The 14,340-nt window shown below is 46.5% G+C and overlaps 1 protein-coding gene across 2 annotated transcripts; it reads left to right on the forward strand.

Moving 5' to 3' along the window:
- The first annotated feature begins 2,891 nt into the window (after nt 1–2,891).
- On the forward strand, nt 2,892–12,992 carry GCDH (glutaryl-CoA dehydrogenase). Of its 2 annotated transcripts, XM_081894462.1 has the most exons (12): nt 2,892–3,067; nt 3,484–3,598; nt 3,931–3,966; nt 5,656–5,799; nt 6,515–6,577; nt 7,429–7,599; nt 7,992–8,121; nt 8,820–9,036; nt 10,284–10,387; nt 10,573–10,698; nt 11,104–11,264; nt 12,205–12,992. In XM_081894462.1, the coding sequence occupies exons 2-12, from the start codon at nt 3,496–3,498 to the stop codon at nt 12,276–12,278; spliced, it is 1,329 nt and encodes a 442-aa protein (XP_081750588.1). In that variant the 5' UTR covers nt 2,892–3,067; nt 3,484–3,495; the 3' UTR covers nt 12,279–12,992. The 2 variants fall into 2 exon arrangements, with proteins under 2 accessions (XP_081750588.1, XP_081750587.1); XM_081894461.1 differs by lacking the exon at nt 2,892–3,067 and having other exon boundaries at nt 3,460–3,598.
- Nucleotides 12,993–14,340: the final 1,348 nt, after the last annotated feature.

Below are 14,340 nucleotides of genomic sequence, written 5' to 3' on the forward strand. Positions count from 1 at the left end.
TCCAAAAATTAGGTGCGTCTTGTGGTCTGGTGCATCTTATGGAGTGAAAAATACGGGTAACTTGGTGGCTGAACGGTACCATCTCCTCCTCCCTGTCCCTATCCCTTCCTGCCCTAACCACAGAAGAGGTCAGCGCTAGGTCCTTCCCATTGCTGGCAATTGTGAAATCAGGGCACACCATTAGCCACACTGGCAAACACTACAGAATAGGACCATGGTTCACACTGTCAGCTGCTGCTGGGATGACGTTTTCCAGCACAAAGGGTGTGCCCAGTGCACATGCACTCCCCGGCCCGTGCTTTAAAACAGTTATCCACAGTGCAAAATGTGGCAATTGTTGCCTTCAGTGATGATGTGAAACCAAATTAAATAATATAGCAATACCACTCCTCCTGAACACTGACTGTTCTAGAAACGAAAGAAAGGTGAATGGAAAAAAATCAGACCAATCCCATCTGGATTCTATGATAATTAATTTAACATTGTGTATGCCATCAAATGCCAACAGTGCCCTTCAGCTCTCTATATTTTACAAACAGGTCAAATCGTACGCCAAAGGATAAATGGACATAAATCTGATATCAGGAATCACAAGACAGAGAAACCAGTAGGAGAACACTTCAATCTCCCAGGACATTCTATGCAAGATCTCAAAGTAGCTGTTTTACTACAAAGGAATTTCAGAAATAGACTGGAAAGAGAAGCTGCTGAATTGCAACTTATTACCAAACTTAAAACCATGCAGAGACCTGCTCTGAATAGAGATATTGGATTCTTATCTCATTATACATGATATGCCTATTTTTAGCCATCTCACCCATTGCTTTTTCCTGTAAGACCAATTGCAGTCGTTAACAGGTTTACCACACCCATCAGCCAATCACCCATTCCCACCACCCTTCTGAGTAATACCCCTCCCCACCCTCTCACTATATACAATGGTCTGTGGACTTCTGTTTCAGTGTATCTGAATAAGTGTGCATGCACACAGAAGCTCATACCAATAACAAACTTAACTGGTCTCTAAGGTGCTACTGGAAGGATTTTTTTTTATTTTGTTTCGACTACGGCAGACCAACACAGCTTCCTACCTGTAACTTATTTATGGGTATTTGTTTGTTTGTTTGTTTGCTTTAAATTGAAATACTGTCCTTCATTTGAAGATCTCGGCAGCTCGCAGCATAAAAATACAAAATAAAAGCACAAAATACATAATAAAACAAAAACAAAAAAAAAACCAATAACCCCCTACAAATGCATTTGAAAGGCCTTAGAACCAGGGTTTTCAACCAGTGTGCTGTGGCACCCTGGGGTGCGTTGAAAGTTGCTCAGGGTGCCGCGGGCAACACTGCACTATGTCCTTCTTTCCTTCCCTCCTCTGATGCCCTCTCCCATCTCGGCCTCCCAAAGGCTTGCACAGCTGTTTGTTGCAGCAGCCCTGGCTACAAGCTCCACAGGCGAATGGTGCCTCTGGGGCTGGTCAGGGGTGCTTCCCAGGCCCCTGTGGGGCAGTGTGAGGAGGGACCTCTCTTTGGGGTGGGGAGTCAGCTCAGATATCAGGGGTGGCAGCTACGGCTGCCCAAGGATAGGGGAGAGAAGGCTGAGGGAACCCTCCACAAGGAAGGGGTTTTTAAAAAGGGTGAGAAGCTGCCAGCTCTACAGGCAAGGGGTGGTGTAACTGGACTCCTGAGCAGGGGTGCCGCAGAAAGAATGGAGTTGGTCAAGGGAGCCGTGGACTCAAAAAGGTTGAAAACCTCTGCCTTAGGATGTTAATCTAAGAATATTAGAATTGCAACTTTTCCCTTTTCTTGCAAGGAATCCTATTTGGAATAAGGGAATTTCCCTTTAAAAAAGGGAAACGTTGACAGTTATGGAATTGTATTTTTAATATTTTGTTGGAAGCCGCTCAGAGTGGCTGGGAAATAAATAACAAATTATTGTTGCTGTTTTGTGCCTAAAGATCAGGGCGGGATTTAGGTTTGGTGAGGTCCTAAGCTATTGAACATAATGGGGCCCTTCATATGTCCAGCTGTCCTTTGTCAACAACAAATTGTCGTTGGTTTTTTTGTTGTTGAATATATGCTATATGGTAATTTATGGACCTAATAAGTATCTAAAGCCATTTGCACATAACAAAAATTGTATTTTATCAAAGTAATTGTTGAAGTGAAATAAAATTATGAAGTTTATCTTATATTTTGGAAATGTACATCCATGTTTTTTCCCTTTAAAAATTTTTGGGGGCCCCAGTAGAGTGGGGCCCTATGCCATGACGGCTCCAAGAGAGACTCCCTGGGGAGATCATTCCATAAATGGGGAGCTGCCTTAAAGACGAGCAAATTTGTTACTTAGAGTCTACTTCATGGGTAGGCAAACTAAGGCCCGGGGGCCAGATCTGGCCCAATCGCCTTCTAAATCCGGCCCGCGGACGGTCCGGGAATCAGCATGTTTTTACATGAGTAGAATGTGTGCTTTTATTTAAAATGCCTCTCTGGGTTATTTGTGGGGCCTGCCTGGTGTTTTTACATGAGCAGAATGTGTCCTTTTATTTAACATGCTTCTCTGGGTTTATTTGTGGGGCATAGGAATTCGTTCATGATAAAGCGGGGTATCAAATCCAAATTCTTCATTCCCCCCCAAATATAGTCCGCCCCCCCCACAAGGTCTGAGGGACAGTGGACCGGCCCCTGCTGAAAAACTTTGCTGACCCCTGGCTCTACTTCATCAGGTGGACGGAGTCTCCTGCGTGGCAGGTGAAGAGAGAGAGAGAGAGAGACGATTTGGCAGGAGATGCAAGCGAGGCTGGCAGCGCGCCCGCCTCCTCCGCCTCCTCCTCCTGCCCAGGCGGGCAAAGCAAGGCGGCGTCGCGAGCAAACGCCTCCTCTGCCGAGCCAATGGCGGAGAAGCCCTCCCTCTCCTGCCGCCCGGAAGACAAGGCAGCAGCAGCAGCAGCATTTTGGCCTAAGAAGGTGTTTGCAGTGAACCTGGAAGGGACGCGAGGCGACCTTGCTGCTTGCTTGCCGCCGCTTTGCGAGCTCACAGAACAAGAGCGCCGCGCTAAGCCGAGGTGAAAAGCGGCAACCTTGTTGACTGTGCATTTGCAATGGCAGAACGGGAGGGCGGGATTCCTCTTCTGGGGGGCTCCATGCTAACCGTGGCCCGGCTGGGCCCTTCTTTGCTGAGCTCCGTGCGTTTGTTTGGGTTGGTTGCGCGAGAGAGATCCATCCAGGCCTCCTTCCTCTCCCCAAACTGAGAACAGAAGATCTTTGCTCATTGCATCAGGCGTTTCAGCCACTTACTTTTGGGCAAGTTACTGGCGTTAGGGATAAGCCTGCCCAAAGATGTCTTATTGGGGAATGGAATGGCCAGCTAGCACCATTGCCTGCTTTTAATCTTTCAGCATGGCGAGAGGTAATGCTGCAATTGGCAGGGAGCCCTCCAGAACCTGTGGCCTTACAATCTTGTTTCACCGACCTCCTTCAGGAACTCGTCCTAATGGCGCTGAGGTTACCTGCCAGGAGGCTTTTGCAATGCAGCCGTTGTGTGACAGGCCCGTGCGAGGTCCGTGCACAGGCCACCAGCTCAGCTGTGCAAAAGGGTAAGTGGGCAACTTGTGCTAAAAGGGATACCTGAACGGGTGCAATATTGAGGGGAAGGTGGGAGAGATAATAATGTCCGCTCGTTTCTTTTCCCTCCCATGGGGGAAAAAATGCAGCTGCCACCCAGACCCCTTTTAAATCTTAATTTTGGCCCGAAGGTGTACAGGGCAGATTGTGTTGGAGAGGGCGAGTCCTGAAGATGGTGGCCTCTCTTAGCTGCTTTCAGGGCTGAGTGTCACTCTTACAAACCTACATTATTGCGGCTGGGGGCTGGGGGATGGAGGGGTTCACTGTGCTGGGAAATTGCATTATATTGTTGCTTATATTGCAGAAAAAGAAGCAAGGCCCTCTGGGAGAGAAGAGAAAGGTATGCATGTTTCAGTTGGCTTGTGGAATGGGATGACCTTTGATTTAAAGCTCCATATTTGGACTTCCAGCCACCGCGTCGTCTCCTGCAATGTTCCTCCCTTCTCTCAGTCCTGCTCCACTTAAGAATTAATGTTTGGTAGGCCGTGTGCGGGAGGCAGTAGAGGACAGAGGTGCCTGGCGTTCTCTGGTCCATGGAGTCACGAAGAGTCGGACACGACTAAACGACTAAACAACAAAAGGCCGTGTGCACCCGTCTTCCAGTGCTACTGTATAAAATAACAGCATCTCGCTAACTGAACTCCCTGAGTTTTGATTACCCCGCTCTCCCCTTCACCCAACTGTGTATCATCCCATGTGGACCTGTTGGGTCTCTTTAGAAAGATGAACTCGTAGTTCTCATAGGACAGTGGTGGCAAACCTATGGTGCCAGAGTGGGCACGCAGAGCCCTTTCTGTTGGCATGCGCCATCACAGTGCCGTTGTTTGGGGTTTTCAAATTGGGCAGCAGCTTCCCCCCACGCCTCCTCATGAGTAAACTGCTCCCACCCCGCTGCAGCAGCTTAGAGGCAGTTTGTAAAACAGGTGTATTCCTGTCTCCCTGCCCCCCCCCCCGCGATTGGTGGGATTTTTTTGCAGCCAGCAGGCTGTAGTTTCTGTGATTGGTGGCTTTGTCAAGGGTTTTCGTTGATTGGATGCTGCCTGCTATCCTTGAGCACTTGCCAGTGTGTGTGTTTTTCTCCCCCCACCCAAAAAAAACAACAACAACTGTGATCCAAGCTGCCCAAAAAAGCTCTGCTAGTCTTGGCAATCCCCCCAAAAAACTCTGGGCAATGCCCCCCCGAGCTCTATGTGTTGTTTCTGCTCCAAGTGCCACAGGAAGCGTTTATAATGCATGTGTTTTTCTCCCCCCAAAAAACAACTGTGATCCAAGCCCCCCCCCCCAAAGCTCTGCAAGTCTTGGAACCCCCCCCCAAAGACTCTGGGCAATGCCCCCAGAAGCTCAACAACGCAGGGAAGCCCCCCCAGCTCATTTTATTACGGTATATTAATTATTATCCCATATTAAATTGCAGTGTTGGGACTTTGTGATAAATTAGTAGGTTTTGGGTTGCAGTTTGGGCACGCGGTCTCCAAAAGGTTCGCCGCCACTGTCATAGGAGGTCAGCAACTGTTAAAAGCCTGCTTTGTCACTGTATTTTGGTCAGTGGTCGAGCCCAGATATCCTGTCCTTGTAATGCTCAGAATTTATGGAAGATGCAAGCCATTACCTGAAGATGCTACGATGATTACAGCTGTCAGCAACTTTAACAGAACAATACTATGCATGTCTGCTTAGAAGTAAGCTGCACTGAATTCAGTGGGGCTTGCTCCCAGGTTAGTGTGTATACCAGGGATAGCCAGATGTTCCTGCTTGACTCCAACTCCACCATCCCCCAGCCAGCAAAGCCAACGTTCAAGGGAGGTGGGAGATGTTGTCCAGCAACATCTGGGATGGCACCACATTGCTGCTTCAGATGTAGGCTGTGCCGCAATGAAGTGTTTATTTGTTGTGATCTCTGCCCAAATAGGCAGCTGTGAGCTCAGCGGTTAAAAGTGTTAGGGGAAGGACTTTTCTTACTGGTACCTGCCCCCTGCCACCAGCAGCGAGATAACTTCTTTGAGCTGAGCTTTCTGTCTTTCTTCTCCAGGCCCAAGAGCCCAGTTTGACTGGCGAGATGCCTTGCAGTTGGAGAGGCTCCTGTCTCCGGAAGAAATAATGATTCGGGACTCATTTCGCACCTATTGCCAGGAAAAGTTGATGCCTAGGATCCTCATGGCCAATCGAAACGAAGGTATGGTTTGTTTGTTTTTCAAGTATTTATTGAGTACTTGTAGCCTGGTACATTGTGCTATGTGAGTTGGTGCAGGATACTGCCCCTTCCCTAAAGGTGGGGAATGGCTTGTTTCATCTTCCACATTAATGTGCCAGTGCGTTTAATAGCTAACCACAGAGTTACTAATTCAATGGGCTGATTTGATGGGGCCCTGAAAGGATCCACGATCCCTGCTGTGTGTTTTGGATCAACACCAAAAATGAGACTGGCTTATCACCCTCGAAGGCTCCAGGAGTTAAATATTTCTCAGGGGTTTTTTTGTTTTTAGTTTTTAATCATTTTGTTGAATTTGTGTTGATTTTTTTTTTTTTGTAGAGCATCTTGCACGACCTTCAAGTGTTGTATCCGTTATAATATAATAAATGCTGCATCTGGGTGGTGCGGGCTTTGTGTGGCTCTAAGCCATTTTGTACTTATGGCAGAAGCCTGTAGAACAGTTGCTTTAAAGGGGTTCCCACACTTCATGTGCCGACCATCCTTCATGCGCTACTAGTAGCAATTTAGAAACAGTCATTGCATCACTCCCATGCTGTTAGACACAGCATTGAAGACCAGGGCTCTGTGGGCCAGAAAAGAGGCATGAAGATGTAGTACTCATAGCAGGTTCTGCCTACAGTTTTGCTATCTATATTTTCCATTCTCCCTTAATTCCTTTCCTTCTCTATTTTTGCAGTCTTTCACCGGGAAATTGTGTCAGAAATGGGGGAACTGGGTGTCCTGGGCCCTACTATCAGAGGTAATGCCATGTGGCTCTTTTATAGTGTCTGAAGAAATGGCTGGTGTGATCTGGTTGTGCTCCTGTTGATGTGATGATGGTGATGTTATCCTCCTTTCTAAAAAAAACACAAAACAAATTGGGGTTTATGGAGCCCTGTAGCTGCTGATCATTTAATTACTTTGGAAGTGTTGGGGCTCATTATTTTTAGTGAGCTAGTGAAACATTTTTGCTGTTCTAAAACTGGTTGAAAATGTATTTGCTTTATGTTGTTTGCATGCTGCTTTATAAATATACAGTAAGGTAAAGGTAAAGGGACCCCTAACCATTAGGTCCAGTCATGGCCAACTCTGGGGTTGCGGCGCTCATCTCACTTTATTGGCCGAGGGAGCCGGCGTACAGCTTCCAGGTCATGTGGCCAGCATGACTGAGCCACTTCTGGCGAACCAGAGCAGCGCACGGAAACACCGTTTACCTTCCTGCTGGAGCGGTACCTATTTATCTACTTGCACTATTGACGTGCTTTCAAACTGCTAGGTTGGCAGGAGCAGGGACCTAGCAACGGGAGCTCACCCTGTTGTGGGGATTCAAACCGCCGACCTTCTGATCAGCAAGCCCTAGGCTCTGTGGTTTAACCCACAGCGCCGCCCACATTCCTTATAAATATACAGTACAGCTGCATAAAATATTGGAGTATTTTAAAGGGCAAAAATAAGCAACTCTGAGGCATTGCAGTCCCTAAACTGCAATAACATTGTTCTCCTTTTGTCGTCCCCCCCACTGCCCCCACAATCCTTGTCAGGAGTTGGTGGCGCAAGATGCGCTTTGAACTCATGGCTCACTTGCTAAATCTGTGCATCTTCTTCTCTTAGGCTATGGCTGTGCAGGAACCACCTACGTGGCATATGGACTCCTGGCAAGGGAGATTGAGAGAGTGGACAGCAGCTACCGTTCGGTCATGAGTGTACAATCATCTTTGGTGATGCACCCTATATATGCATATGGGACAGAAGATCAGAGGCAAAAATACTTGCCAAGGCTGGGTGAGTGGGTAGGGTTCAGATGCTGGATGTGAGAGATCAGAATTTAGTTGCATTTCTAGACTGTGGCCTGTTTTTCTTTTGCCTTCATTGTCTTTTACTTAACTTAGGCTTCAGTCCTAACCCCACTTACCTGGACATAAGCCCCATTCAGTTCAATAGGCTTTCCTTCTGATTAGAAATTGTATGGTTTGTGCTGTAAATGCTGAGATCCAGGAACTGACAGATTTTCCGACTACTGTATTCATTCTTTCAGAAATGTCTGTGGGGATTTCAGTCCACTCGCAGTCTTCAGAAAAGTGATGTGGGGGGAAGCATGAGACTCGACGGCAGAAAGGGAAAGAAAGGGGTGCTCTGGGGAGCAGCTGTAGCTCATTATGTCTTTCTCCCCACAGCCAAGGGAGAGTTGCTGGGCTGTTTTGGGCTTACAGAGCCTAACCATGGGAGTGATCCTGGTGGCATGGAGACCCGGGCCAAATACAACCCCTCCAGAAAGACCTACACACTCAACGGCACCAAGACCTGGTGAGCTCTGCAGCTGTCATGGTGCTCAAGTGGGCAGGGGAGGTACGCAGAGCAGACTGCAGGCAACAGCAGCAGTCTAGATTTATCAGACGATTTAAATACCAGTATGAGGAAATACGGAGGGATGTGGGTGGCGCTGTGGGTTAAACCACAGAGCCTAGGACTTGCCGATCAGAAGGTCGGCGGTTCGAATCCCCGCGACGGGGTGAGCTCCCATTGCTCAGTCCTTGCTCCTGCCAACCTAGCAGTTCGAAAGCACATCAAAAGTGCAAGTAGATAAATAGGTACCACTCTGGCGGGAAGGTAAACGGCGTTTCCGTGCGCTGCTCTGGTTTGCCAGAAGCGGCTTAGTCATGCTGGCCACATGACCCAGAAGCTGTACGCCGGCTCCCTCAGATGAGCACCGCGACCCCAGGGTCAGTCACAACTAGACCTAATGGTCAGGGGTCCCTTTACCTTTATGAGGAAATACTGCCTTATACAGCTGGCTTCAGACATTGCTTTCTGGGGAAGGTTGGATACCCAACTCAGCTCCGCTACCCATCCTGGAGAATAGTCTCCATGCCTTAGCTTTCCCTGTTGAGTGGCCTCTTTGGCCTCCTGGGTTGAAATTTAGTTGACCAGAATCTTTGGCATTCTGTAAGACCTGCTCTGGGTGGTGTACCCAAACATCTGACACCTGCTTGCTGTCCTCTCAGGATCACCAATTCTCCAGTGGCCGATCTTTGTGTGGTGTGGGCTGTGTGTGAGGACGGCAAAGTGCGGGGTTTCCTCTTGGAACGTGGAATGAAGGGTCTCTCCACTCCAAAGATCGAGGGCAAGTTTTCGCTGCGAGCCTCTGTCACGGGGATGATTGTTATGGAGGATGTGGAGGTGCCTGAAGAAAACCTGCTGCCCCATGTGTCCGGACTTGCTGTAAGATCCCTTCCTGTTCATGGTTACTTTGATTCTGCCTTCCAGAGGATATATTGGGCAGGGCACTAGCATTGAACCTTCCCTCACAAACCCCACCCCAGTGGCAAACCAGGATCAGTATCACTCACTGCATTCTTGAACACACTGCAAAAGGGCCACCCCATCTTCACAGTGTTATCTTTAGGATTTGTTATCATAAGATGCGGTGATGGCCTCTAACTTAGATGACTGTAATTAGACAAATTCATGGGTGGTTGCTCTTTCAATGGCTTATTGTCATGATGACTGTAAGCTACCTCAAAGATACCAGTTACTGGAGAACAACAGTGGGAGTGGGCTGTTGCAGTTATTTCCAAATTTTAGGCTCTCCATAGGCATTTGGTTAGCTCAGGCTTCCTCAACCTTGGCCCACCAGATGTTTTTGGCCTAGCTAGCCCCTAGCTAGCAGGACCAGTGGTCAGGGATGATGGGAATTGTAGTCTCAAAACATCTGGAGGGCTGAGGTTGAGGAAGCCTGGGTTAGCCTTTGGTCTGATCCATGAGGACTGAGTTTATACTAATAAATAGAGTGACATATTCCAGGTGTTTAAATATGTTATGGGGTGTCATAGTGGGCACAACAGATTTTTATTTATTGGATATGGGTGGTGGTAGTCCAGTGCATTTTTAAAATTATTATTCATTAAACTTATTGGTTAATTATTATTTTTACCAAGGTAACTCAAAGCAGCTTACAAACACATACACTGAAACCAGCATATAAGAAAAAGCAAAGAAAAATCTAAAACACAAACATATTCTTAACAGGCAGGATTAAAACCCATTCCAAATTTAGCAAAATGTTAGGCTCGATCAAGGCATTTCAAATGAAAAACTGTAAATTAACGAACATGTTGATCTAATGTTTGCAATAAATATGGGGAAACATCCCCTCAAAAAAATCAGGTCAGAAGAGGGAAGTTCCATATAGGAAGACGACTGATTTGGGAGATCTCTTGCATACATTTCTATGGCTATCGGAGAATATCCTTCGCATTTCAACCCCCTTTCCCCACCCCAAAAACTAACACTGATTTTACGGGACTAAAGCCGGGGAAATGAAAAATCTAAAAAGGTGGCAAACATTATGGATTGCCCTCAGTGTTGCTCCATTCAGATTTAGAGTTCCAGAAGCTAATCCATAGGGAGTCTAAGCAGGAGAACTGAGGGAACCCTGGTCAATATCTTACCTGAATCTCTTCCCACAGGGTCCCTTTGGCTGCTTGAACAATGCTCGCTATGGCATCGCTTGGGGAGCGCTGGGAGCTGCTGAATTCTGTATGCAAACTGCCAGGCAGTACACCTTGGACAGGTACTGTTTCAAGAGGTGGGGAGGGGGTGCCAGATTTCTGAAGATAGCATATGAGTGTATAATCACATGTTTCTCGAGTTCCTTGTGTTTGGCATGCATTCCCAAAGCCATCTTTACAACTCTGTAACTTTAGCTGTATAATAGTGGAAAGCAACTTCACCTTGCCATCCAATGGTGTCTCGTAGGTCCCAGTTTAAAGTCCCCCTTGCAAGAAACCAGCTTGTCCAGAAGAAGCTGGCCGACATGCTCACAGAGATCACTATTGGCTTACAAGCTTGCCTACAACTGGGACGCCTGAAAGACGAAAACAAGTAAGTGTGTGCATGAATGGAAGCAGAAAATTGGTTCCTGCTGCAATGACCGTTCTGGGGGGTGGGGGAACTTGGTTGATCTTTCTCCTCCTAAGGGGTTTTACTCACTGGAAGAAGTATGGGATTGGTTTGTGGATAAGGAGCACTCATCGCATTTCAAAATACATGCATATATTTCCAGGGTGAACAAGTTAGGGATTAAGTGGTGATGTCCTGAGGTGGTAGAATTAATTGTTGCCCTGCACCCCTCCCATATCTCCCGTTTCTCCCTTTTAAATAAAAACAAATCACAAATATTGTCCCTAACAACATGTTAAGCATTGTCCTTTTTGGGGTTTTAAAAGAGAAGCTCCCAACCATCTTCCAATTCCCTGCTCTATTCTGTTATCTGCTCTGTGTTCCCAGAGCAACCCCTGAGATGATCTCCATGCTGAAGCGGAATTCCTGCGGGAAAGCTCTGGAGATTGCCCGGCAAGCCCGTGACATGCTGGGGGGCAATGGAATCGCTGACGAGTACCATGTTATCAGGCACGTCATGAACCTGGAGGCTGTCAACACATACGAAGGTAAATTAGTTTCCTGGCTTTCTTCCTGCAAGATCACAGTTTTGAGGAACTTCTGTTAGGATCAAAAAATAAATACGGAGGATTGGAAAAGAACTGTTAGCAAGGTTGTAGCATAAAGACAGCCATCTTCTTTTCCTTTCCTTTTTCTTTATTGGATGTATCCCTTAAGGCACTATAAGGCACCATTTGTTTGGTACATACTGTATGAAACTTGCCAAACCATACACCACCATGCAAATCCTTCCCCCTACAAAGTGGATCAAGGAAATCCATGGAGTGTTGGAACTATTCTAACATTACTCAAGTGACATGAGAGCCACTGCAGAGAGGCCCCTGTCCAAGCCACTAGAGAAATATCAGGGGCCCAGACCACATGCAAAGAGTCTGTGATGGAGATCTTTTCTGTGCTAATGTTACCTTCATTGTGGAGAGAGACATTGCCAGCATAGGAAGGAGCCACATCGTGGACACTTTGCTCACAGTTACCCTAACACCATACCAAAAAAACCACACTGTAACAGCATCCACCTATCAGAACTCTAAATCTAGGCATGCATTCTGCAAAAGAATGCAGTTCATTGGTCTGTTTAGATCTGTATTGTCTACACCAGTTGTTCCCAACCTTTTTTTGGCCATGCCCCACCTAAGCATCTCTAAAATCCTGATTCACTCCCCCCTGTGATATATAATTCTTATTATTCAAAAAGTGAACTCCTGTTCATGTGGAGGAAGCCTAAAAAGCCATTAACATGGTCTAATTCATTCTTGAATTGCACCCCCCCCCTTAAAAATCAAATTGCCCCCCTGTGGGAACTACGGGTCTACACTAATGGTGTGTCTCTGGGATTTGAAACAGGTCTTTTCTGCCCTACCTAGGGATGCCAGGGATCAAACTTGGAAGCCCACTTTTTCAGACCGCTTACTTTTGTTTTTTCCCCAGGGACCCATGACATCCATGCGCTCATCCTTGGGAGAGCTATCACTGGACTTCAGGCCTTTACCACCAGCAACTGAATGCATTTCTGCAGGGTTCCTCTTTGCTGCTCATGGCTCAAATGCAGTGGGGTTTGGTGATGCCACAACGGTTTTAAAAGCTATTGCTGCTGACTGGACTCTAAACAAATGTTTCTTCAGCTCAGCTCAATTATTTGTCATGAATTTGAAGCCGTACCAAAACCAGGCACTACAGAATACTTACTTCTCCACCAGGAGGCATAGAGATAAAGAGCATTAAGATGGCAAAGGAGCTAGGGAGGGTAATGGCAAGCATAGAAAGTTGCAATATAGAGGAATCGCACAGTTCAAACATTGCCAAATTGTCTAGGAGGCAAGCTGTTTTGGCACGTAACTGTGCCAAACAGTCATGCTATGAAAAGCTCTCTGCTGCCGCAGGACCCAGCCAGGACAATAGCCTTGGTTGCTTATTAGGTGTCCATAACTGCAGATTATCTGCCATTTTAATGATTTACTGTTCTTTTGAATGCAGCCCTTGAGGTTACTAAGCACTAAGAGTGGGAATTACTGCCCACTTTGCATTCGTCCTGTCATGCGACCTTGAGCAAGCTGCTGCCTTTCAGTGCCTCAGTACCCATTTGTTAAACAAGGACTGACATTTGAGCAGATTGTTTCTTATGTTGAGCTCAGCTAGGGCTTTTTTGAACTTGTGATTCTCATGTGAGCTTTTTCTTAAAGAATAAATTGAATTTGGTGGATTTTCCACAGTAGATATATGTATGTGAAGACCTGATGCGCCATTTTTATCGGGCAGGTGACCAATAGCAATCTAAAGCTAATTTCAAACAGTTTGGACAGTAGCAGACAGTGGTGGGGCTGCCCCAATCACCTGGCCTCCTTCCAGCTAAGTGGCTACTGCCTAACAGAATGGAGAGGCGAAGGGCTGAGGTGGCAGTGAGGTTGGCATGGTGGAATCGCACTCGCAGAGCCAATCGGTGCTCCTGGCATGTTTCCACTGCACTGACCCTCATGCATCATCTTTCCCTTGTCACCACTCCCCTCTCCTCCCCTGAAGGTGTCCCTTAAATGTTCCATCAGCTGTATGGGGATGTCTTTCTGTGAGTAGCTCCTGCACAGTATGGGAAACATTTAAGTGACTCAACTTTGGTCAAGTTTGTGGTCCCAGCCACAGCATCACTCCAAAGTGGGGTGGAGCCTTGCCACAGGCCTCTGCCCACCTGCCACTTTGCATTCTTTATGTGTTACATAATCCCTGTTGTTGTGGGGTGAAATTCAGGAAGTTGTAAGTGGGGATGTGCTGGAAGTTTTTAGCTGTTTTTAGCACCTGCGTTCTATAGCCACATTACAATGGGTGGGGCTTAGAGGCTGATCTCAGGTTCTTCCATACTACACCATGTTTTCAGAAACACTCTAGAAATAAAATTAAAATGATGCTTCCTTGCAACACTTGATAACAACACAATATATAATATTGGCATGTCTCCAGGGCCAAGATCCATTTATAAAGTGGGATCTTTTCTGATTGTTTCCTGCTTTACACAATAGCATACTGATGAACTGACGCCAGAATTGCTCAGTAGTTTCCTATGGGGTAGGATATTTAATGGCCCCCTTGAAGGAAAGAGGAACTGACAGACGGGAGCAGTTATGGGGCTGATTCATTAGTATTGCTGCTGCAGCACCTAAAAAGACGCAAAACGAACAAGCAGGAAGCTTCTAATTAAAGGTAGAGAGGCCTGGAAAGTCTTAATAATGTATTGTCAATCCACTGTGGACAGGCTGGCAATTGCCTTGTACCTAAAATAAGATGACAACAGGAGTAATACAAAGAAAACGATGCAACAGGCTGGCAGTGATGTCTTCTGGATTCTCTGAAGAGTGTGAAGCCAAGCATAGCAATTCCAGGTACAAATAAACTGAATGCTGCTGCTGCTTTTTAAATTTCTCAGTGTGCTTTTATTACCTTCAGTTGATTATTTTTATTGCAGTTTGTGTTGGATATTTTTAATAGAAAAAACAGCATATTTTAAATATAATAAATAATTTTAAAACTGGGTCGCAAGCAGTGGCAGCAGCTGATTGTGAAAGTGTCTCTGAATGG

The sequence above is a fragment of the Podarcis melisellensis genome (genome assembly GCF_964234715.1).
Source record: "Podarcis melisellensis genome assembly, chromosome: 17".
NCBI lineage: Eukaryota > Metazoa > Chordata > Lepidosauria > Squamata > Lacertidae > Podarcis > Podarcis melisellensis.